We start from the raw sequence: 26,396 nt of genomic DNA, 5'->3' as shown, positions 1-26,396 counted from the left end.
TGCAGCATGCTCCTCTTTGTGCGTTTTTCACGCAACGCAGGCCCAATAGAAGTGAATGGGGTTGCGTGAAAATCACAAGCATCCGCAAGCAAGTGCGGATGCGGTGCGATTTTCACGCACGGTTGCTAGGAGACGATCGGGATGGAGACCCGATCATTATTATTTTCCCTTATAACATGGTTATAAGGGAAAATAATAGCATTCTGAATACAGAATGCATAGTACAATAGCGCTGGAGGGGTTAAAATAAAATAAAAAATAATTTAGCTCACCTTAATCCACTTGCTCGCACAGCCGGCATCTCCTTCTGTCTTCATCTTAGCTTTGTGTAGCAACAAGGACCTTTGAGGACGTCACAGTCATCACATGATCTTTTACCATGGTGATGGATCATGTGATGACCGGAGTGACGTCACCACAGGTCCTGTTGCTACAAAAAGCTAAGATGAAGACAGAAGGAGATGCCGGCTACGCGATCAAGTGGACTAAGGTGAGTTAAAAATTTTTTTATTTTTTTTTAACCCCTCCAGCTCTATTTTACTATGCATTCTGTATTCAGAATGCTATTATTTTCCCTTATAACCATGTTATAAGGGAAAATAATACAATCTACAGAACACCGATCCCAAGCCCAAACTTCTGTGAAGAAGTTCGGGTTTGAGTACCAAACACGCGTGATTTTTCTCACGCGAGTGCAAAACACATTACAATGTTTTGCACTTGCGCGGGAAAATCGCGGGTGTTCCCGCAACGCACCCTCACATTTTCCTGCAACGCCCGTCTGAAAGAGGCCTTAGGCTACTTTCACACAAGCGTTTTTTTCAGATCCGTCATGGATCTGCAAAAACGCTTCCATTATAATAATACAATCGCATGCATCCGTCATGAATGGATCCGGTTGTATTATGTCTTCTATAGCCATGACGGATCCGTCTTGAACACCATTGAAAGTCAATAGGGGACGGATCCGTTTTCTATTGTGTCAGAGAAAATGGATACATTGTGTGTCAGGACGGATCTGTCTTGCTCCACATCACTGACAGAAAAATGCTGCTTGCAGCGTTTTTCTGTCCACGATGGAGACAGAACGGAATGCATCCGTTTTCGTTCAGTTTTGTCCCCACTGACAATGAATGAGGACAAAACTGAAGCGTTTTCTTCCACTATCCTGTGACTGATATTGCGGAATTGAAAACGCTACCCTAAGGCCTCTTTCACACGGGCAAGATTTCCGCGTGGGTGCAATGCGTGAGGTGAACGCATTGCACCCGCACTGAATCCGGACCCTTTCATTTCTATGGGGCCGTGCACATGAGCGGTGATTTTCACGCATCACTTGTGCATTGCGTTAAAATCGCAGCATGCTCTATATTCTGCGTTTTTCATGCAAAGCAGGCCCCATAGAAGTGAATGGGGCAGCAGGAAAATCACAAGCATCCGCAAGCAAGTGCAGATGCGGTGTGATTTTCACGCATGGTTGCTAGGAGACAATCGGGATGGGGACCGATCATTATTATTTACTCTTATAACATGGTTATAAGGGAAAATAATAGCATTCTTAATACATAATGCATAGTAAAATAGTGATGGAGGGGTTAAAAAAATAAATAATTTAACTCCCCTTAATCCACTTGTTCACGCAGCCCGGCTTCTCTTCTGTCTGTCTTCTTTGAGGAAAAGGACCTGATGGATCATGTGACGGACCATGTGATGAGCGCAGTGACGTCGCCACAGGTCCTTTTCCTCAAAGAAGAAGAAAGAAGAGAAGCCGGGCTGCGCGAACAAGTGGATTAAGGTGAGCTAAATTATTTATTTCTTTTTTTTAACCCCTCCAGCCCTATTGTACTTAGCATTCTGTATTAAGAATGCTATTATTTTCCCTTATAACCATGTTATAAGGGAAAATGATAAAATCTACACAACACCTAACCCAAACCCTAACTTCTGTGAAGAAGTTCGGGTTTGGGTACCAAACATGCCGATTTTTCTCACGCACGTGCAAAACGCATTAAAATTTGTTTTGCACTCGGGCATTTTCCCGCGACTCACCTGCATCTTATCTGGCCCTCACACGCAACGCCCGTGTGAAAGAGGCCTAACTCTCTTAAATGAAACATGTCATGTATCATTTTCTTCTGCCAGTTAAAACCAGTGAGACACATTCTTTTTCTAATCCATTTTTATTTTCTGAGTGAATTTTTTTTATTCCATTTCCTGTACATTATTATAGGAGCAGTCAGCTTAAAGGGGTTGTCTCATCACAGACAATGGGGGCATATGGCTAGGATATGCCCCCATTGTCTTATAGGTGTGGGTCCCAACGCTGGGACCCACACCTATATTGGGAACGGAGACCCACAAAGTGGTGGCTGGAGGACTCCGGTCCGGCCACCACCAAGCGCGCTCCCTATAGCCACCGCAGCTCCCATTCACTTCTATGGGCTCGACGGCCAGCCCTTGGCTAATTTCAGCAGCCCCATAGAAAATGAATGGAGGGCAGCTGTCCCCTTTAATTCTGTCACATCTGAGTCCGACTATTTCCTCAAATAATAAGACGTGAGATGACGTTAATGATAAACATGATGTAGTTTTGCATTATACAATAATACACAGGTTTATTGGTTACAAGATTATAAACATATATAAGTAAATAAACACAATGATACATGCAAATGAATATACATTCAGCGTTAATATAAAGCATTACAAGCTTTACAATATAATAAAGGATATCAAAATAGGAACATAGGTTATATACATTACTTCTGTTCAGAGAAAACCTCATGAGATCAGGATGGGCATGTCTAATCCTAGACATCAAATATGGAATGCTACATACTAGAGTTGTTGCGATACCAAATTTTTGATTCGGTTTCGATACCATGAAAAAGTATTGCGATACTCGATACCATTCGATACCACGCGAAAAAAATAAAACAAAAAAAGCCACGTGCATTCCTCATTTTTAAAAATGGCGAATCGCGCAGTTTTCATTTTATTTTTTCTGTTCCGGCATTCACCACCTAGATTTTTTTTTTATATTTTAATAGTTTGGACTTTTCTGACGTGGCGATGTAATATGTTTATTATTTATATATTTTATATGTGAAATTGGGAAAAGGGGGTGATTTATACTTCATATTTTAGTTTTGTTTTTTTTTACACTTTTTATTTAATAACTATTTCCCCCCTTAGGGGCTAGAACCTGGGATCTTTCATCCCTTTTCCTATTCAGCCTGATAGATCTCTATCAGGGTGAATAGGACTTCACACTGTCCCTGCTGCTCTGTGCTTTGTGCACACAGCATCAGGGATGTTACCATGGCAACCAGGGCTTCTGTAGCGTCCTGGCTGCCATGGTAACCGATCGGAGCCCCAGGCTTACACAGCTGGGGCTCCGATCAGAAGCTGCCACTGCACCACCAATGAGGGGGAGGGGAGAGGTCCCTGTGGCCACTGCCACCAATGATTTTAATACTGGGGGGTTGAGAGGGGCCGGCGCACTGTGCCACCAATGATTTTAATGGGATGGGGGGGTTGAGGGGGGGGGGCACACTGCACCACCAATGATAATTACCCCTTTATACAGGAGGCGGGTACTGGCAGATCAGCGGCAGTTAACTGCCGCTGATCGCAGCTCCCTGTCAGGGGCAGGGTGCCGGCAATGCGATTCTGCTGCCGGCACCCGCCTCCTGTATTGTGTTAAAGACTGACTACTGTATATGAGTCTAGACTTTCACTATTAGGCCACACAGAGCGGCGCCCAGCGATGTCTCAGCACTCACCATTAGTCCTGGGCGCCGCTCCGTTCGCCTGCAGTGCTCCATTACTGTCTCCTCTCCTGCTCCACATGCTGCTGATTACTATCGGAGCGATGGGAGGAGACATCAGCTTCACTAGTGGGCGTTCCTTCTTCCTGGCTGTAGCGCTGTCCAATCGCAGCGCAGGGAGAAGGAACGCCCACTAGTGAAGCTGATGTCTCCTCCCATCGCTCCGATAGTAATCAGCAGCATGTGGAGCAGGAGAGGAGACAGTAATGGGGCACTGCGGGCGAACGGAGCGGCGCCCAGGACTAATGGTGAGTGCTGGGACATCGCTGGGCGCCGCTCTGTGTGGAAATAATCCTATCATTGGTGGCGCAGTGCGCCCGCCCCTCCTCCGCCCCTTCTCTTCTCATTGCCGCCCCTCCTCCGCCCCTCTCTTCTCATTGCCGCCCTCCTCCGCCCCTCTCTTCTCATTGGTGGCAGCAGCACAGCACAGGGGGGAGGGAGGACAGCTTCCTTCTCCCTGTGCTGCTGAGAGAACATGAGCGCGCTGATAGCAGCGCGCTCATGTTCAGAGATACTAGGCTGCGCAGAAGCGCAGCCCAGTATCGAAAAAACGGAAATCCCGGTATCGTATCGATACCGGGACAAAAGTATCGATTGGGTATTGAAATTTCGATACCCGCAACAACCCTACTACATACATTCCGCCCCCCTCTAACCAACTACACATCACATGATTTTAAGATGGGCGAATCCATTCAAGGATATAACTTAGAAGAGATAACTGTATCCTTCCGCCCCATCCTGGACTATTTTCACACATATGACTTTGGTAAAAATATTAAGACAAATAACAGGGATCTAGGCTCTTTGCTAGACCATATCTTAAATGGGAAGGACTTGAAACAAGTCTTTCCTGTGAGAATCCTTCACTTAGCTTGGCGAAGAATATTCTATCAATATATATATATATATATATATATATCTAAGCAATTATTTAATGTTTTGCTAGATTATGAGTCTTGATTCTTCTGCAGGTAGAATGAAGTCTCACAATATCCTAAGACTACATCTCAATATGGAGATGATCAATTAATTAATGTATTTATTCGCCAATCTAGATGGTATAATTTCACCCACACTATCAAATTAGTCTTAATAAAATGAAATATCATTTTCTGTGTCTCTTACCAAGTCCTAGTAGGAATCTCACTTCTGCTCCTAGGAAAGCTGGGTGGTCCATCATAGCACATCTCACCATGGCTTTTATCTTGATAGACCCCTTTAGAGAGCTCAACTTTTTCCTTCTCTCTCCTTAATCCTCTTCTTCTCCCCCTGTGTATGGTTTATGATCACAGACTTATCAGTTAGACACACCTTCCTAGTTTGGAACTTTCCAATCATAGTCGGATGGGCGTGACCATTGATAAAAAATGGGACATCATAACCTTACCCAGAATGCACTTTTGCTACTGTTGTAATGTCACCTACTCATACCTAGGTGGCACTGTTGTGTAAGCTATTTGCATCATAGTATAAAGAGTTAAAGGGGTTATCCGACTTAAAAAAATATGTGTTAGGGCTGCTTTATACATCATTAAAGATACATTTCTAATGTACTCACTTTATTGATTTTGCGCTGTTTCCACACTGCTGATTTGGGTCATGTGACCCCCGACGTCATCAACCCTTCTCTGGCACTGACGTCTCGTTTACAAGCTTCTCCCTGCTTGAGGGAGTGGCCCAGCTCTGTAAACGAGACGTCAGAGCCTTTGGTGCCCGCCCCCTCTGCCGCAATCTCATTAGCATATCAATAGAGCAGCAGGGCTGTCATTACCATACACAGGGCTGGCTGTGCAAAACAGAAGCTCCTGTGTTGCACTGAAAGAGTGTACAGGAGAGCTCTGATTAGGAATGGGTTACCCAGGTGCTGCCAGTCGCTGTATTGCTGTGATCCAGGAGCAGGAATGAAGGACAAGCAGCTCAGCCAATAAAAGGGAGAAGGCAAGTCAGGACAGCCAATCAGATGAAAGACCCGCCCTCCCTGCTGTTTACACTGGAGAGTAAAGACATGTGCTTCTGCCTGGGCTCTTAGGTTTCCCGGGGAGAGGAAGGTGGGGGTGACTGCATTGTGTGTCTGGAGGGGTGGGGGTGACTGCATTGTGTGTCTGGAGGGGTGGGGGTGACTGCATTGTGTGTATGGAGGGGTGGGGGTGACTGCATTGTGTGTATGGAGGGGTGGGGGTGACTGCATTGTGTGTATGGAGGGGTGGGGGTGACTGCATTGTGTGTATGGAGGGGTGGGGGTGACTGCATTGTGTGTATGGTGGGGTGGGGTGACTGCATTGTGTGTATGGTGGGGTGGGGTGACTGCATTGTGTGTATGGAAGGGTGGGGGTGACTGCATTGTGTGTATGGAGGGGTGGGGGTGACTGCATTGTGTGTATGGAGGGGTGGGGGTGACTGCATTGTGTGTATGGAGGGGTGGGGGTGACTGCATTGTGTGTATGGAGGGGTGGGGGTGACTGCATTGTGTGTATGGAGGGGTGGGGGTGACTGCATTGTGTGTATGGAGGGGTGGGGGTGACTGCATTGTGTGTATGGAGGGGTGGGGGTGACTGCATTGTGTGTATGGAAGGGTGGGGGTGACTGCATTGTGTGTATGGAGGGGTGGGGGTGACTGCATTGTGTGTATGGAGGGGTGGGGGTGACTGCATTGTGTGTATGGAGGGGTGGGGGTGACTGCATTGTGTGTATGGTGGGGTGGGGGTGACTGCATCGTGTGTATGGAGGGGTGGGGGTGACTGCATTGTGTGTATGCAGGGGTGGGGGTGACTGCATTGTGTGTATGCAGGGGTGGGGGTGACTGCATTGTGTGTATGGAGGGGTGGGGGTGACTGACACGGCATTGTCTATGGGGGGGAGGGGGGACAGTAAATACATAGTATATAGTCCACATAGATATGCCTGTAATATAGCTTAGATAGATATAGGTGTCATATATGACACCTATATCTATCTAAGCTATATTAGATACATACAGCTTAGATACACAGAGCTGCCTCAGAGCTTAGATACACAGAGCTGCCATAGAGCTTAGATACACAGAGCTGCCATAGAGCTTAGATACACAAAGCTGCCATAGAGCTTAGCTACACAGAGCTGCCATAGAGCTTAGCTACACAGAGCTGCCATAGAGCTTAGATACACAGAGCTGCCATAGAGCTTAGATACACAGAGCTGCCATAGAGCTTAGATACACAGAGCTGCCATAGAGCTTAGATACACAGAGCTGCCATAGAGCTTAGATACACAGAGCTGCCATAGAGCTTAGATACACAGAGCTGCCATAGAGCTTAGATACACAGAGCTGCCATAGAGCTTAGATACATAGAGCCTGTGTTTCTGCAATGTGACAGGATGATCTGTCTGTGTGAGCTAGGAGATGATCATGTGACTGGTTTATGCAAAGTTAGGATGTGCAGAGCAGAGTGAGGGGAAGATCAGATTGTTCACGCCCAGAAATATTCATGAGGCAGAGCTCAGGCTTTGTTGTTACATGCCCCCTCAGCATTGTACTTCAGCATGTAAACATGGCAATAACAGAACCATGAAAAGGTGTAAGTATGGGTTTTAACTTGATGAAATCTAGCTTAACCAAATTATATGTATATCCAGATGGGTTTTAAGAGGTTTTATAATTTTTTTTATTAACTCGGATAACCCCTTTAACTTATGTAAGTCTGAATAAAACATATTCTATACATTTGACCTTAGAAACTTTAATTCAAAGCTATAGGGATTAATTCTGACACTTGTAGCAATTAGAGACAGACCTCTAGGCATCTCTCTGAATGTTTCTTACTTTGTTGATTTATGGACCATAATGGTATGAATAGCCTTGTTTTCTCATTGAGATATTAGTACCTCCTGTCACACCAAAGATGTGATTCATTGTTACAAAACACACATCTTTACAGACACTCTTTTAGAGACAAATATTCTCCTAATGAGAAATAAATATAATATACTGGATACATGTTGTCTTCATAACGTATAACAATATAATATAAAGTAATATAAATATATATATATATATATGTGCTACTGATTGTCTTATGCTAAGGACTAACTAAGGTTCATTAAATGAATACATGAATATTATATATTTTGCTTCATTAATAAATACCTAATTGTATAGGTAATTATCACCAGCTGCATAGAGCTTATCTTTATCTCCCGTCATAAATTTATAAGTAGACAAGGAGTATTCTTCTCAGACTGGTACATTCATGAGAAGAATAACACTAAAAAGCAGAAACGTTTGTGCGACCTTACTTTGGCCTACTCAAGACATACAAAATTGTAACTATAGTCGAGCATGGCTCTTAGGCCGAATGCACACAGCCGTGTTTCATGTCGTGAGCGGTCCGTGGTAAGCAGCAGGAAGCGTACGGCGTCATAGCAACCAATGACGCTGTGCGCTCCTGCTCTCAGCAGGAATCCAGCCCGTGTTACCACGGACCGCTCACACGGCCGTGTGCATTCGGCCTTAAAGGCAATGAACATCCATCTTGACTATAATGAATTGGATATCAATGCGTTTACCTATGAAAAGGCACAACAGGGTTGATGGGAATAACTATGGTCTGCACTAACAATTAATTGGGATTCCACCTGGAACTTAATACTAGGTAGGATGAAAGTATTGATTTGCCGTATCTCTTGTACACCCTAGGGTGTCGGTCTTGTGTCATAACGTGGTAGACAGCCATGTGTGATAGCATGATCAACAGAGGCTAGTGATGTTTATTTACTTTTTATTATTCAATATGTATTTTGTTTGTGTTATCGTATATTCAATCACACTTAGTAAATATATTTATTCACTTAGCCTGCATAAGCTTATTCATTCTCAAATCTTTTGAATTCATGTTACATTACAATCATCAAAAATGCAAAATTTAGGTTATTTTCTGATTTCCTTAAGTTGATTTATGCCCAAATCAGAGTTCAACCTTGAATTTAATGTACAGGTGAAACTCAAAGAATTTAAATATCGTGCAAAGTTCATTTATTTCAGTAATGCAACTTAAAAGGTGAAACTAACATATGAGACTCATTACATGCAAAGCAAGATATTTCAAGCCTTTATTTGTTATAATTTGGATAATTATGGCTTACAGCTTATGAAACCCCAAAGTGACAATTTTGAGGTACCCTTTGCTCAGGGGGTATGGATTAATTAGCTGACTAGAGTGTGACACTTTGAGCCTAGAATATTGAACCTTTTCACAAAATTCTAATTTTAAGCTGCATTAATGCAATTCCTTTTAATTTGCATTACTGAAATAAATGGACTTTTGCACGATATTCTAATTTTTCGAGTTTCACCTGTGTGTCAGATCCGAGCTGCTGTGAGATAAAGAGCTGTAGAATCCAAATGGTGAAAAACTTTTAAAGGGACATCCAAGAATAGATAATGCTGACCTATCCCCTGTATAGGTCATAATTATCACATCGGCAGGGGTTTGAGTCCTATGAGATATTTTAAGGAGCCACTGCGCTCACCGGAGCTGTAGTGAGCGCAGCCGACTCCAGGCGGCTCTCCAAGCACAGCGCCATACATTGTATAGTAGCTGTGCTTGGTAGTTCACCAATTGGCAATAATGTCAATCACAGACATCTAACCCCTCAGATGCTGTGGTCAGTTGTCAGTTCCACCCCGATCATCAGCCTGTATAAAATGACCTTAAAAGAACCATTATCCTGAGGCTCGACTATTCCCTCCAAACTAATAACTTCTTTTGCACCAATTATGAACAGGCTCTTCCAGGATGTAAAGTCGCAGGCTCTCCCTCTGAAATTGCAGCAAAAGGCTTTTGAAAATGTGTACATGAAGGTTCAGCAGGGAATGCGTTATTTGGTAATTTCATCCTACGTTTTGTGTTCTGTTGCATCATATCTGTGTAACGTAACCTAATGTATCTACAACTTCATTTTTAACTTGAGTGGTTGCTCCATCCCACTAGGATAAGCTCTTCCTGATTGCATGTAAAATGAATATATCCTTTATAAATCCTCTTGATTAAAAAATATCTTATTGTTTGGTTTCTGCTACTGCTATGAAGACCTATTTTGAAGGGTGCCTTCACACGCTGCGAGTTTTCCTCAACTTAAAATCAGTTCCATTCTTTTGAAGGGGGCAGCAAGCACATGGATTTCTGCAAGCCCCATTCAGATGGATGGAAATTATTTTCAGTCGCAGAAAATTCTGCAGCAAAATTTGCAGCGTGTGAAAGCTGTCTTACACAGGCTGAGGAATGTTCGTTCCCAATAATTGGCAAGTGTCGAGGTGCCGCTGGTCACCGAATAGATGAGAATCATTTGCCACCAGCAGATCGTCATGTGTAAGCAGGGATCAGCTGCTAGCAAGCAATTAATCTGTATGGGGATGAGAGATAACAGTTGTCCCCATATAGAGGGGAGGATTGCAGCATGTGAATGTGGCTCTCCTCGAGGATCGACAGTCAGTCAGACCATGTAAAAGGGCCGCTGAAAAATTTCTCTGGTTTACCGCCTCACAAAAAAAAAAGGATTGAGTAAGTTGAAATCCAACATGCCCAATCTTTCACTTCCCCAATATATGCAGTCGAGGAAGATTTGGTACATACCCATACATATTAGGCTAGGTCTACACGACGACATTTGTCGCGCGACATTTTGTTGCACCAATGTCGCGCGACAATTTTTATAATGGCAGTCTATGGTGTCGCACTGCAACATGCAACATGCTGCGACTGCGACGCGACAGTCGCAAAAAATCCATTCAAGATGGATTTTTCTGCGACTGTCGCGTCGCAGTCGCAACATGTCGCATGTTGCAGTGCGACACCATAGACTGCCATTATAAAAATTGTCGCGCGACATTGATGCAACAAAATGTCGCACGACAACTGTTGCGCCCTATCTGTCGCGCGACTTTTTGTAGCGCGACAAATGTCGTCGTGTAGACCTAGCCTAAGCCTGCTCGCCTGTCCCACTGAAATCTGCAGGTTTGAATGGACTTGCATTTGTCGCTTCACCTTTTAGATGGGTCAGCCAGAGGCACACAGGACTGCCGGATTAGACGATGCACAGGATTTGTTTTATATTACTAATATTTTTATGTTTTACGAATGGAAGGGGAAAAATTGGAAAACAGCCATTCTGCAATTTTTTTCATTATCATTCTTCTTTTGTTTAGTCTCGCAGTGGACAGGACCCCGAGGATCTTCCTGATGAGAAGTATAACAGAAATTCTACGCTTCTCATGTTGGTGTCCGTGATCCTGTTCTCCAGCCCAGTGTGTGAGAAGCAGGCATTATTTGCCATATGTCAGTCTGTGAAACAAAATAACCTGGATCCTCAACATATCAGGAAGGCAAGTCATTTTAAGGCGTTGATGAATGTTTGTTAGCAGTGCTGGACTGGTTTTGCTTGGGCCCACCAACTGAGGCCTTGTCCTCCATCTATATGAAACACATACACTTCCAGCAGGCAACCCGCGGTTTGTGTCCACCGGGACCTCCGCTTGTCAATGGAAAGTCCGCCAGACCCCATTATACTTAATGGGGCTGGCAGACATTCTGTCCACATCCAGCAGTGCCTGATCCGGTGAATTCCGGCAGGCTGTTTTCTGCCGGAACAACCTGCCACAACTCACACCGCTGGCAGGTTTGTTACCATTGTACGCACAGAACTGATCAGTAAAGTCTGACTGGATTTTTATCTTGTGCTGGACCTTTGAGGCCCCATGAATGACCTTCTGCTACTCTTGTAGGACAGTCTGTTAGATTCAAGTAACACTGTATGAGTGAGTTCAGGCGCTCCTGATTTGCGTTCTATCATGAGTTGCAACAAAAAAAAGAATGTCGTAGAATACATGGGTAACTTCATGGGAACCTGTCATCAACTTTATGCTGCCCATACCAACAGCAGCATGAAGTAGAGACAGGTGAGTTGATTTCAGCGCTCTGTCATTTATAAGTTAAAAGTAAGTGGTTCCAGAGAACCAGCATCACAATCATTGCAGACTGGGCCTGGAAAAGAGTCACGGCCACCTGAGAAGAGTCCTGGTTATTCCTGAATTCCTGCTCTCCTGCCCACCTGCTGATGACTGACCGGCTTCTACCTAGTTTTCTCCCTTTCTCTGTAGGAGAGAACTGCCAATCATCAGCAGATGGGGAGAGAGCAGGAGATTAGGAATAACCATGACTCTTCGCAGGTAGATTTGACTCTTTTCCAGGCCTGGGTTGCAATGATTATGATCCTGGTTCTCGGCAACCACTTACTTTTAGCTCATGAGTAACACATTGCTGACATCAGCATTTCTGTCAGTATTTTATGCTGCTCTCATTGAGGTCAGCATAAAGTTGATGACAGGTTTCCTTTCACTTTTATGTGTTTTTATTTATTCATTTATTATATTTTACATATATATCTTATTTTACAGCACGCTTAGACCTGCATTAAAAGCAAACCAATTCATTAAAGATGTGGACCCTTTTTGGTTCACGTTATTGGTGTATGTTTATGCCAACCTTGGGGTGACATTTTTCCATTTGCACACAGGTTTTGGAAAACGTTTCGACAGCTCTGGGATACAGAAATATGAAGGACTTCATGACCTCACACTTAGATTACTTGGTTCTTGAGTGGCTTAAAATGAAGGTCCCGGAATACAATTTGTCCACTTTTCCTTATACTTTGTTAGATTACTACAGTCTCACAGACTTCTACAGGTTGGTCACTGTAAATCAGTCTGTCTATATATCTCATATCTGTCTATTTCTTATTTATTTCATATTTATCCCTCCATCTCATATCTATCTCATACATGGTTGCAATCAAGAATTTCTGGTTGCCTTAGAACCAAAGCGCCATGGCCTCCCCCATTGCCAATCTCCATCTGGTCCCCCATGGTGCTTTGTTCTGCGTATGCTTGAAAGGGAGCCTAAGTTATGAAGAACCAAGGGCTCAGTGGGGAGAGGAGACCTAATTTAAGAACTGCCAATGGCTCTGTTGGGTGATAGAAACCTATCATGGGCCAGCAGCTCTTTAGAGACAAAATATAAGGGCTCTGTGGGATAGAAAAGCAGATTAAAAATGTCATACAGGGTTAAACTGAAATTAGACAAAAGCTGCTTTCCTCTGATTTATGCATTGCGCTGTCAACATCTGCCTCAAGTCTCTCGTCTGCAATTACATTCTGAACTCTTTCTCTCCTAGTTTCTTCTCCTTGTCACCTACCCTCCTCTCCTGGTCTCCTTCACTCTTTACTAATCTCCTCCACCCCTCTTTTAGCCTTCTCCCTTCTTCTCCTAGTCTCTTTCCTTACTCTTCTAATCTTCTACCCTCCTCTCTTAGTCTTGTGCCCTATTCTACTAGTATCCTACCCTTCTCCCCTCCTAGCCTTCTCCTCTCGTAGTCTTCCTCTTCTAGTCTTCTCACCTCATCTCCTAGTCTCCTCCCTTTCTCTTCTAATCTCCTCCCTTTCTAGTCTCCTCTAGTCTTTTCCCCTCCTCTCCTAGTATCTGACCTTCCTTTGCTAGTCTCCGACCCTCTTCCTCCAGTCTCCGACCCTTTTCTCCTAGTCTCTGACCCTCCTAGCTCTCCTAGTCTCTGACCCTCCTAGCTCTCCTAGTCTCTGACCCTCCTAGCTCTCCTAGTCTCTGACCCTCCTAGCTCTCCTAGTCTCTGACCCTCCTAGCTCTCCTAGTCTCTGACCCTCCTAGCTCTCCTAGTCTCTGACCCTCCTAGCTCTCCTAGTCTCTGACCCTCCTAGCTCTCCTAGTCTCTGACCCTCCTAGCTCTCCTAGTCTCTGACCCTCCTAGCTCTCCTAGTCTCTGACCCTCCTAGCTCTCCTAGTCTCTGACCCTCCTAGCTCTCCTAGTCTCTGACCCTCCTAGCTCTCCTAGTCTCTGACCCTCCTAGCTCTCCTAGTCTCTGACCCTCCTAGCTCTCCTAGTCTCTGACCCTCCTAGCTCTCCTAGTCTCTGACCCTCCTAGCTCTCCTAGTCTCTGACCCTCCTAGCTCTCCTAGTCTCTGACCCTCCTAGCTCTCCTAGTCTCTGACCCTCCTAGCTCTCCTAGTCTCTGACCCTCCTAGCTCTCCTAGTCTCTGACCCTCCTAGCTCTCCTAGTCTCTGACCCTCCTAGCTCTCCTAGTCTCTGACCCTCCTAGCTCTCCTAGTCTCTGACCCTCCTAGCTCTCCTAGTCTCTGACCCTCCTAGCTCTCCTAGTCTCTGACCCTCCTAGCTCTCCTAGTCTCTGACCCTCCTAGCTCTCCTAGTCTCTGACCCTCCTAGCTCTCCTAGTCTCTGACCCTCCTAGCTCTCCTAGTCTCTGACCCTCCTAGCTCTCCTAGTCTCTGACCCTCCTAGCTCTCCTAGTCTCTGACCCTCCTAGCTCTCCTAGTCTCTGACCCTCCTAGCTCTCCTAGTCTCTGACCCTCCTAGCTCTCCTAGTCTCTGACCCTCCTAGCTCTCCTAGTCTCTGACCCTCCTAGCTCTCCTAGTCTCTGACCCTCCTAGCTCTCCTAGTCTCTGACCCTCCTAGCTCTCCTAGTCTCTGACCCTCCTAGCTCTCCTAGTCTCTGACCCTCCTAGCTCTCCTAGTCTCTGACCCTCCTAGCTCTCCTAGTCTCTGACCCTCCTAGCTCTCCTAGTCTCTGACCCTCCTAGCTCTCCTAGTCTCTGACCCTCCTAGCTCTCCTAGTCTCTGACCCTCCTAGCTCTCCTAGTCTCTGACCCTCCTAGCTCTCCTAGTCTCTGACCCTCCTAGCTCTCCTAGTCTCTGACCCTCCTAGCTCTCCTAGTCTGCGCCTGTCCTCATTGCTGTCACTAGAACGGGTGAAGGAAGCAACATAGCTCTGTAGGGTCCAGCTTAGCAGCTTTTTTGTGAGATGGAAGTCATCTACTTTTACTTTTCTTTGTCTCACTACAGATCATGCTACAAAGTGCTCATTCCACCTCTAGCCATAAGGAGTGAGTTTGATGAAATCAAGTCTATGGCTCAGTGTATTGAGGAAGACTGGAAGGTTATGCTGGCTGATTGTTTCCCTAGAATTTTAGTGAATATATTGCCGTATTTTGCATCTGAATGCTCTAGTGACACAGAGAAGACCAATAGGGAAGTTGCATCGAAAGTCTATGATTTGCTACGAGATGACAGTTGCCTAGGGACACAGGTATTTATTTACTTTGAAGTAGTAGTAAAATAGTAGTATCACTTCCACATAAAATAAATTTCAACAAAATCTGACATCTGATGATCTAGAAAGTTTCATAATCTAACACTCGTTTCCATCTGCCAGAAACTTATTATTCTAGAAATTTATGCCAAAATGAATTAATTTCCTGTAGAATGAGTTAACAAATACTAATAAATAATTAAAACCTGTTTAACATTTTTTGTAGCAAATTGACAACTTATTTCTGCGGAATCTACCAGATATTGTGGTGGAGTTACTGATGACTTTGCACGAGTCACCAAGTGACGCAGAAGCAAACGAGAGAGACGTTCTACAATACACAAGGTAAATATGGGTTGCCAGAGACTTAAGGTGGATTTACATGTGCAGATTATCGGGAATGAACGTTTCTGCAAACGCGCGTTCCAACAATCCGTGTAAAGGTGTCGCCTATCACCCGATGAACGAGCAAAACGCTCATTCATGGGGTTATCCTGTCATTTGTGCAGACACCTAAATTGTCGTTTTGGAGCAGCAGATTGTGCTGTCTAAACAGTGATCTGCTGCCCAGAAACAATGCAGCTTCGTGAGGACGAGTGATCGCAATAGCGACCACTCGTCCTCATACTGTGGAGGGGATCGCTGCATGTAAATAAAGAGCTTCACCTCCACTGAGCAAGCAGCCGACTGTCGGAAGAAACGCTTGCTTCCTGACCATCTGCTGCTCATTCAGCCATGTAAATGCAGTTTTAGTCAGAGTCTCTGTTTAATCAGTGATTTCCATCAGTGTTTGTGAACCAAAACCATCCATTATACCTTTTTTCTGTATATTCCACTTCTGGTTTTCGCTCACAATCACTAGTAGAAATCAGAGACTGTGTGAAAGTGGCCTCAGTCACTCATTGTATTTTTCATGCCTTTGGATGATTTCTGGTAATTTTGGGTTGTACACTTTCATACAGAAACATCCAAAAGGTGAAAAATTGTCTTGGAAAATGATAAAACTGGGAGGCACAGACCGTATTGGCCCCAGCTGTGCTGCTTTATGGTGGTGGTCTATGAAACAGGATTTGTCTCAGTGGTTCTAGGCTTAGAGGAGAAAATGCACCTTCTAGATCAGGCATGCTCAACCTGCGGCCCTCCAGCTGTTGTACAACTACAACTCCCACAATGCCCTGCTGTAGACTGATAGCTGTAGGCTGTTCGGTCATGCTGGGAGTTGTAGTTTTGCAACAGCTGGAGGGCCGCAGGTTGAGCGTGCCTGTTCTAGATCAATGCTCTTGGACACAAAAGCTGTTCTGCTGTCCATTCTTATGGGTTGTGCCAGGAAAATATTCTACATTTTTCCAATCAGCACCTGGATCTGAATACTTTTGTCATGGTATGTAATTAAAAATGTAAAAAGAAAACGAATTCCAGCTCTTCACAATAAAAGGCTTCTTTATTCCACTTCTTTAAAAACAGACATCAAAAGCAGAGTAGTATGCTGTGACGCGTTTCGGGCTGTTATATCTTAGCCCTTCATCAAGACTTGACTTTGGCATTGGCTCTGTATATGATAGCTGCTACCGTTCCTCTCCTTCTATAGGTCTTAGGTGTGAGGTGTGGTGGTTGTGTCTACATTCCCTCTCAGGTGGATCTCCTGCTCATTTTACGCGACCAATGAATGCCGTTGCACAAATAGATGGAGTCTTTATACTGGCGCTTGCAGTTTTAGCTGATTCGTCCACTCATTCCTGATGACATGGTCATCTGCAGTACTTCCATTCTCTGACCAGGTATTTGCATTAGTATGCATGCTATAGCTGATGAGCCATTGACTTCTGGTGCACACTATTGCAGGGTTCTCCCTGGTTGGCATAACCCCCTAGTTTCTTTGACATTGGTCTACCACATGGTTCTCATTTTAAGTGGGACATTGGCGCTAACTGTTGATGCTGTGACACCATCAACACTGCCTCTTCTAAGAGATGAGTAATAGATTTGACATTTCCTTATGTAGGGGAGACACCTATTCAGAGCACATAATATGCATCAGCTACTTTTCCCCCCTCACCGGACAGGACTATGGTGCCGTCACATGTTATCAATGCTAATAGATGTTTCGTTGGTGGAACGCAAAACCCTTTCTACGTTATGCCCCTCCGCAAGACGAGGATTGCTCTCCCCCCAGATTATGTTTCTGTCTACATGGCCAGTATCCATACTCCTGAGGTTGGATTCTTACTGCTCTGGAACGCCTGCACTATTCTTTCTTATATTTCCAGATTTTCTCTGGTGTTTTTGTGACGTCGGACATAGTCACCACATTCTCTCTTGGAGAAGCATTTCTCCTATCTCTGACCAATCTGTGCATTCCGCTGATGACCGCATTGTCCCCTTTAGTCAGAGTCGCTACACGGCGATAGTAGATGGTCTCTGACGAATCTACACACCTCTGATATTTTTGTTCTTCAGCCTGCAGTTGGGTCTGCCTGATCCAGGCAGTTTGTGGAGTATCAAGCGGCTTCTTTGGCTCTGGGGGCTTCTGTCTTCCACAGGGGGCATTTCCTTTTTAAGGACGTAAAATGTATTCTGGCGAGTGTATGTGCTCTCTCTTATGTATTGTAGCCTGCTCTCTTTTTAAGAGTGCGGTTGCTCAGTTTCCTCAGGCTGTCTAATGCCAGTTGTATGGTCCTGGTTCCAGCATCACTCGCAGTCTTCCTTTTGTCCAGTGGTGGACATTGCTTTGGCTGCACCCTCCGCCGCAGTGCTCTCTGCTGCACGGCTGGGATGCTATTGATCCCCGGGGACACAGTCTTTTCCTCTCAGATTACTCCCCATTTGTCTATGGTTTTTCTTTTCTACCTCTGATTGGTTCCCGTTGTGGCTTTTTGTCCCCCTTGGCCATCCCTTATCTCTGTCTTGATGAGTGATCATATTTCATACTTTGGTCTCTTCTTGTGCTAGGTTCACAGTGGCTACTCACTGTTTTCTTTTACAAATTGGCCCACAGGGGTGTCCTCACGTACCTGGGAGATCCCTACAGGACTAGTCCTCTGCCAGTTGCCCAGTAATTCCTTACAGTTTTCCTAGTTTTTCCCTGGTTGAAGTATCCCATCCTGATACTTACACATTTGGTAAGGTCATGTCTGGGTTTCCCTGTTGCTCCTTCGCCAGGTCTCGTGCATTGCCAGATTCTACAGGTTCATTTCTGTTGAGTAAACCCCCTCGGTTTTCCATGTGGCCCATTGCCATGCAAGACATCCTTGGTTTCTAGTCTGGCCCCCCACAGCAATTCCTCATTATCCGGAAGTACCATCTTCAGTCGTCAGATAGCTTATCCTTCTTGTGGATATTATGTGCTGCTATCCACATCTTCCGAAGCCTCTTGGGCCCTTTGGGCTTCATTTAACTGGGTTTTCCTCTTTTTGCCCAGTCTAAGACGCCGTACGTTCTACGCTCTCTGGCCTTCCTGATTTATGCTCTTCCTGTCCTATTCACGGTTCCTGTGCATCCTTTCCCCACATTTCTGTGCAGGATCTGATAGCCAGCCTTAGATTTGTTCTAGTCTTCTATTCCCTCCTTATGATACTGCTTTGGAAAGTCCCATAGTCTTTTGTGTCCCACAATGATACGAGCGAGAAAATAGGATTTTTTGTGCTTGCCTTTAAAATCCTTTTCTTGCTCATTGGGGGACACAGGAGACCATGGGTATTGCTGCTGCTGCTGCCACTAGGAGGCGACACTAGGCAAAGAAAGTGTTAGCTCCTCCTCTCAGCTATATCCCTCCTGCAGACACTGAGCTAATCAGTTTGTACTAAAGCAGTAGGAGCAGCCAGGAGAATCCAACAGAGACTAATTGTATGAAAGAGGGCTGGAGATGGGTCAGAACCAAGAACAGGTGGGACCCACCAAAAAGAACCAGCAATGAACTTACTGGGTGGGTGCTGTGTCACCCAATGAACTCAGCGAAAAAAGGATTTTAGAGGCAAGCACAAAAAATCCTATTTTCTACACCCCTACCATCTCTTCAGAAAAATGTCATCAATTGTTCTTGTGACCATCATTAAAATTCAAGCGCTGCATTTTTTTTATTGATCCCCAAGCCGCCTTAAAAGGGTTCTATTAAAACCTCTCCCAGCAACAGTGTGCTAATACAGTATAACAAAGTGATTCTCACCACAGCGATGACGTCATCTTCCTGGCTACAGTGGTGACATCTTGTATGAGCACATGATCATGCACTTAATCGCTGGCTTTAGCAGTATGTGGCACATGACTGCTGAGACCAGTGATTGGCTGCAGCAGTGTCATGGAGTGTATAGGACAGGCATCCTCAAACTGTGGCCCTCCAGCTGTTCCAAAAATACAACTCCCAGCATGCCCGAACAGCCTACAGGTATCAGCCTACAGCAGGGCATTGTGGGAGTTGTAGTTTTAAAACAGCTGGAGGGCCGCAGTTTGAGGATGTCTGGTATAGGATATCACTCCTGCACTCAGGAAAACAAACACTGGTAGGAAGGACTGGAGCACGGCGTAGGAACCGCGAGGGGGAAAAAGGGAAGTATCACTTCTTTTGTAATTTGAAGGGGTTTTCCAGGAGTACCATACTGATGGCTTGTCTTCAGGATAGGTCATCAATATCTGACCTGATCGCACCCCTGCCGATCAACTGTTTATACTGAGCACAGTGCCATGTCAACCAGCTGATTGGTAGGGGTGCCGGGATTTTGACCTCTGGATAAGTCATCAGCATCTGATCGGTGGGGGTCCTACACTTGGGACCTCTATCAATCAGCTGTTTAAGAAGACCCCTTTAACTAAATTTACTGTTGCTGGGAGAGTTTCAACTGACCTTGGACAACCCCTTTTAACTCTGTATTAAAACGTTGATTTTGCAGTGTGAGTCATAATCTTGTGATTTGCTGCTACTCGCAGGACGCCATGATGCTCTGAAGTCCTGACCTGCAGCATTATCCCTTCTGCAACTGCGCTTGCTGTATATGTCAGACTGTATGCATCAAGCTGATCATTTGTTGAGCCTTTTCAATACCTACCTTTTATTCCTTGTGTAAACCTTCAGATATTTATACAGTTTTAAATAAAGCTCAATTTCATGTTTTTTTTTTTTTTTACCCCCCTCTAGGGAACTGGATCCGGCTCCGAACCCTCCTTATTTTCCTTCCTCTGTGATTCAAGCGACATTAAATTATATAAGCAGCTGTCACAAGAGCAAGCAGAAAAGTCTTATAGCCATTCTCTCAAAAACCCCCGTGAGTATATCACCTCAGTCTAGACACGTCAAAATGGATGTTAAAGGGGTTGTTGTACAGTCTTCAAACCAGCACCTGGATCTAAATACTTTTGTAATTGCATGTAATTAAAAATTAAGCATAGCCACTAAGTTATCCAATAAAATATATCTGTATAGCGCCACCTGCAGTTTTTTTTTTCTTCTTTTTTTTTACCTGCTTACTGAGAAGGCCACACATTCACAGTTTCATCCTTCTACTGCCTCCTGAGCTGTGATAGGGAGAGCTGAGACACGCCTCCTGAGCTGTGATGGGGAGAGCTGAGACACGCCTCCTGAGCTGTGATGGGGAGAGCTGAGACACGCCTCCTGAGCTGTGATGGGGAGAGCTGAGACACGCCTCCTGAGCTGTGATAGGGAGAGCTGAGACACGCCTCCTGAGCTGTGATGGGGAGAGCTGAGACACGCCTCCTGAGCTGTGATGGGGAGAGCTGAGACACGCCTCCTGAGCTGTGATGGGGAGAGCTGAGACACGCCTCCTGAGCTGTGATGGGGAGAGCTGAGACACGCCTCCTGAGCTGTGATGGGGAGAGCTGAGACACGCCTCCTGAGCTGTGATGGGGAGAGCTGAGACACGCCTCCTGAGCTGTGATGGGGAGAGCTGAGACACGCCTCCTGAGCTGTGATGGGGAGAGCTGAGACACGCCTCCTGAGCTGTGATGGGGAGAGCTGAGACACGCCTCCTGAGCTGTGATGGGGAGAGCTGAGACACGCCCCTGAGCTGTGATGGGGAGAGCTGAGCTGAGACACGCCTCCTGAGCTGTGATGGGGAGAGCTGAGACACGCCTCCTGAGCTGTGATGGGGAGAGCTGAGACACGCCCCCTGAGCTGTGATGGGGAGAGCTGAGACACGCCTCCTGAGCTGTGATGGGGAGAGCTGAGACACGCCTCCTGAGCTGTGATGGGGAGAGCTGAGACACGCCTCCTGAGCTGTGATGGGGAGAGCTGAGACACGCCTCCTGAGCTGTGATGGGGAGAGCTGAGACACGCCTCCTGAGCTGTGATGGGGAGAGCTGAGACACGCCTCCTGAGCTGTGATGGGGAGAGCTGAGACACGCCTCCTGAGCTGTGATGGGGAGAGCTGAGACACGCCTCCTGAGCTGTGATGGGGAGAGCTGAGACACGCCTCCTGAGCTGTGATGGGGAGAGCTGAGACACGCCTCCTGAGCTGTGATGGGGAGAGCTGAGACACGCCTCCTGAGCTGTGATGGGGAGAGCTGAGACACGCCTCCTGAGCTGTGATGGGGAGAGCTGAGACACGCCTCCTGAGCTGTGATGGGGAGAGCTGAGACACGCCTCCTGAGCTGTGATGGGGAGAGCTGAGACACGCCCCTTGAGCTGCAGCAGAAAAGACCCTCCCCTTGAGCTTTCAGCTTGATATAAATCTAGCAAAGTAAAGAATGGGGAGATCTCTGGATCCATGTGATGTACAGGGCTGGTTCTAGCTTTGTTAGAAAGAGATTGTCATGTACTATATGATGTCTGATTTTTCACATTAGTCATGGGATAACCCCTTTAAGCTGTTGATCTTAACCCCTAAGCACCAAGCCAATTTTAGTGACCATGTTTTTTGATTCCACATCCCTTCCCACAGAGAGCCAGAACTTCCATCATAATAGCCATATACTAGTTTATAATGTATTGTGGGGTGGTATGGAGATAGAGAAATGAAGCTGTGCCATTGTTTTTGTAGGGCTTCATTTTTATGGTGTTGACTGCACAATAAAATGACACATTAGCTTCATTCAACGGATCCGTACAGTTCAGACAATACCAATTTTATAGAAAAAATGGTTTTGGCACTAAAGTTGTAATCCAATAAAAGCTTATTCTTTATTGATTCACATATACATCAGCAGACACAACCATGGAGCATGCGTTAATCGTTGACACGTTTCGGACTATCTGTCCTCAGTCGTAACAATGTTCCATGTTGGTTTAAGATATTTAAGACCAACATCCCCTCCCCCAACACAAAACCAGAGGAAGGGATGTCTCACTACTATTGGTCATTCCAACATAAAACCACCTCTTGCCCAATAGATCATTAAAATCCACCTGTGCTACATAGTTCCCTGGTGCTTAGATCAAATTAACCCCTAGGCTCCCCACCTCAATCACATGAATAAGGCACCTACCCATACTTTTTGGTATGTTTTACTACTTTAAAAAAAATAAAAAATAAACTATTTTTAAAAAAAAATATGCTTTGCCTCACCGTATTCTGTCATCCATAACTTTTTTCCATTGATAAATCTATGTCAGGGCATGTTTTTTGTCGTTGCATGCTGTTCATGGTGCCGGGTAAGGAACAAAACATTTTGGGCAATGTTTAATATTTGAGATTTTTATGTTTTTTTAAGCGCAGCTGACAAAATGACAAGACACTTCAATTAAGTATTGCAGTGTACTCTACAAGTGATCAGTCAGTTGCAGGCAGGGCCGGCCTTTGGGGTGTGCGGGCTGTGCGGCCGCACAGGGCGCCATAGCAACAGGGGCGCCGGGCGGCCGACAGCTCGCAGTGTAATGGCGGCGGCGGCTGGGCACAGGGAGATGAGCGCTTCCATTGTGGAAGCGCTCATCTCCAGTCATCTGTATCGCCGTCCTCAGGACAGCGATACAGATGCCTGCCTGTGCTGCGGTAGGGGAGGGAGAGGCGTGTCCCTTTCCATTCCTCTGATAGGCTGCAGGCACAGAGGCCGGCGCAGGCGGCGCGATGACGTCATCGCGCCGCCTGAGCCATACAGCGTGGGACACAGGCCGGAAGAGGCCTGCATCGCATCACTGACATGGAGGTAAGTATGTGTTTTTTTCTATTTTTTTTATTATGTACAATACTTTTACTGTCAAAGGGGGGGCTGTTATTACTGGCGGGGGCTGTTATTACTGGCAAAGGGGGGGCTGTTATTACTGGCGGGGGCTGTTATTACTGACACAGAGGGGCTCTTATTACTGGGGGCTGTTATTACTGGCACAGAGGGGCTGTTATTACTGGGGGCTGTTATTACTGACACAGAGGGGCTCTTATTACTGGGGGCAGTTATTACTGGCACAGAGGGGCTCTTATTACTGGGGGCTGTTATTACTGGCACAGAGGAGCTCTTATTACTGGGGGCTGTTATTACTGGCACAGAGGGGCTGTTATTACTGGGGGCTGTTATTACTGGGGGCTGCTATTACTGGCACAGGGGGGCTGCTATTACTGGCATAGGGGGCTATTATTACTGGCACAGGGGGGGGGCTGTTAATACTGGCACATGATTGGGGGCACTATAGGGGCATCTACTGAGGCCACAAAGAAGGGGTATTTTATATGGGCTCTGTACAGTACAATTTTATACTGGGACACATGGTGGGTACTATGGGGAAGGGGGGAGAGGAGTACTATGGGGTCATCTACGGGGGGCACTAAGAAGGGGTATTTTATACTTGCAAATTATGGGGGACATTGAGGGCATCTACTGGGGCACTATATATGGGACATTTTATACTGGTACATTATGGGGGGCACTAGGAGGAAGGGGGGAGAGGAGCACTATGGGGTCATTTACTAGGGGCACTAAATAGGGGTATTTTATACTGGCACATTATGGGGGCACGCCACAAGGTTAGCTCGCACAGGGCGCCTGAACACCTAAGGCCGGCCCTGGTTGCAGGTTACAAGAATAAGTAAAAAAAAAAAAAAAAGCAGTATAACAACATTTTTCAAGAAAACCTAGTAGCCGAATCATCCCTATTAATCAATCCCGTCAGGTAGGGTTGATCCTGCTGATTAAACTGATACCTGACTTATGAAAATCGGTTGGGTGTTCCGGAGAAAAAATATAATAAAAAATATCATGCTGTATTCAAATGAGGGTTTCAGTGCACTTAGGGGCTGGGCCAGCACTGAGAAATTGAGGTGCACCAAGTGGCTACATCTCTGCCCATCAATGCCCTTCAGCCATGTGACCAAATGTAGATGCAGGGTGGCAGAGCCAACAGGTCAGCGATGGAGCCTGACCCAGGCGGCGGGGATCAGGTAAGTATGATTATCACCTCAGGTCTGCCCACGCGGTAGGGTCTGCACGAAAGCTCTGAAAAGGTGAAAAACCCCTTTAAGGTGAAAGATTACATGTACACCTTCAGGGACGTTTTTATGATTGCATTTTACTCATTTTGAGCTAAAAATCTTTTTTTCAATCGGTCTATTGGTTATTAAAATTGGTCTATTGAATATTAAAACTGTTTAACAGTTTCTGACATACTGTACAATGGTTAAAAAGCAGTCTATTTGCAAGCTGTCACAGTCTGATTTCTTTGAATCTATAGGCTTATGTGTAGCTCTTATCTCCTGACCTCAGTGACATTTATTTAAGCTATATTCTTATAGGTTTGATAAGAAGTGAGTTATAGACAGTGTTTGAGGTCAGGAGAATAAAGAGGAGAAAAGAGCCGCACATGAGCCGTCAGATGACGGGATTCAAAGAAAACTGCTTGTGACAGCGTGCACACAGACTGATTATTATTATTTTTTTAATTACATTATGTATATTTTTTTTCTAGGATGCTTTCCAAAAGATTTTGCTGTCCATATGCAAACAGGCTGCAGAAAGCAACAATATCCACAAGAAGCATCGTATTCTCATCATTTATCATCTGTTTGTTAATCTGCTGCTGGCAGAAATTAAAGATGGTTTAGGGGGAGCGTGGGCCTTCGTCCTCAGAGATGTCATTTATACATTGATCCACCATATTAATAGTCGGTACGTATTTGACATTTAATGTAGTAATGCATGTTTGTATGTAGAGTATCTTCCGTGAATCTCCTTTCCAGTAATTGTTGTCTGGTCTTCGGACCCCCAACAATCAGATGCTGTATAGGTCATCATTTATAAAGTCTTCGAAAACCCCTTTAAGCTAAATACTTAAAGGGAATCTGTTGCCAGGTTTATGTCACTTGATCTGGGGCCCCCAATTTGTCACTAGTTTATTGATGTGGTTTTCCTAAAATTACACTTTATTACCTGCAGCCGGAGCCAACACTGAGCCCCGGTATTCATGAGTGGCAGGGGTCCACCCTCTTTCTGCTGATTGACAGGGTTCTCCATATACTGGGCATAGAGACGATGGTGCTACTCGGTGACGGCTGAATGCGGGAACTGGAGGCACAATACAGAAATATGCAGTCCTGGTATTTAGCCGTCACTCATTAGCAGCTCCCTCTCTATGCCCAGTATAGGCAGAACACTGTCAATCAGCAGCAATAGGGTAGACAGAGCCTTGCCACTCCTGAATGGAGAAACCTAAACATACATTACTTGCTTCTGCCACTGAGGTTACGTAGCAATATTGGGTGCAACATATGGAAATTTGGCAGCCTATTAGAATTGTGTGGTGCCCACAACATTGCCTTGTGCCACATTTCAAAGTTTAGAAAAGGTTTATTCTGTTGTAACTACTGGTATAGGAAGAATGCTATATTAAGCTAGGAAAACATTGGCAGCAAAGTGGATCCAATCCATACCTCCTGACATATCAGAATATATTGCTAGATTAAATATAGTGATTCGCTTAGAAAGAGGAGTATATCAGAAAAGGAAATGTCTGTCCAAATTTGAAGCAATCTGGGGCAGCTGGATCGATAATTCTGGGTGTTGCAGCTCCTGGTTGGCGCTTACAAGGAGTTTTTCTATATAAGGTAAATGCAGCGAGGATGGAGGATACATAGGATATTGGGTGGTAGCAGGTGTGTGGTGCATATACAGATGCTTGTTGGTGAATGGGTTACCTGACATTGAAGTGAGGCTGTATGGGAAGATGGCTGCTGGATTGTGATGTCTTATGGAATATCGGGGGTTGGAACTTGATGGTGGAAGATGGTTTACTGAGGGGTATTGTGGTGCCGACACCCCGGGAATGTTGGAATAAAAGAGGTGACTATATATGTGCCCTGCCTTATTGGGAATGGTAGGGGGGTGGGTTATGGGTCTTTTTGTTCATGGAAAATATTAGTATTCGCGCTAGATATGTTTTGATACCTGTGTTTCTTTGACGATTTATGTCATGTCTTTCGTGGATATGTGTAATATAATGTATATGGTATATATTATATGCGATAG

General features: G+C 45.3%; 1 protein-coding gene across 1 annotated transcript in view; it reads left to right on the top strand.

The window, feature by feature from the left end:
• The window catches only part of ATM (ATM serine/threonine kinase), a 207,267-nt gene that overhangs the window by 71,437 nt on the left and 109,434 nt on the right, over positions 1 to 26,396 (top strand). The window contains 7 exon segments of the mRNA XM_044284054.1: positions 9,594 to 9,693; positions 11,014 to 11,190; positions 12,381 to 12,550; positions 14,756 to 14,999; positions 15,229 to 15,347; positions 20,131 to 20,257; positions 24,841 to 25,040. Coding sequence (XP_044139989.1) covers positions 9,594 to 9,693; positions 11,014 to 11,190; positions 12,381 to 12,550; positions 14,756 to 14,999; positions 15,229 to 15,347; positions 20,131 to 20,257; positions 24,841 to 25,040 — 1,137 coding nt within the window.

This window comes from Bufo gargarizans, chromosome 3 (genome assembly GCF_014858855.1).
Source record: "Bufo gargarizans isolate SCDJY-AF-19 chromosome 3, ASM1485885v1, whole genome shotgun sequence".
NCBI classification, from domain to species: domain Eukaryota; kingdom Metazoa; phylum Chordata; class Amphibia; order Anura; family Bufonidae; genus Bufo; species Bufo gargarizans.
Note: the sequence above shows the minus strand (reverse complement) of the source record. Positions and strands in the feature narration are given on the sequence as shown.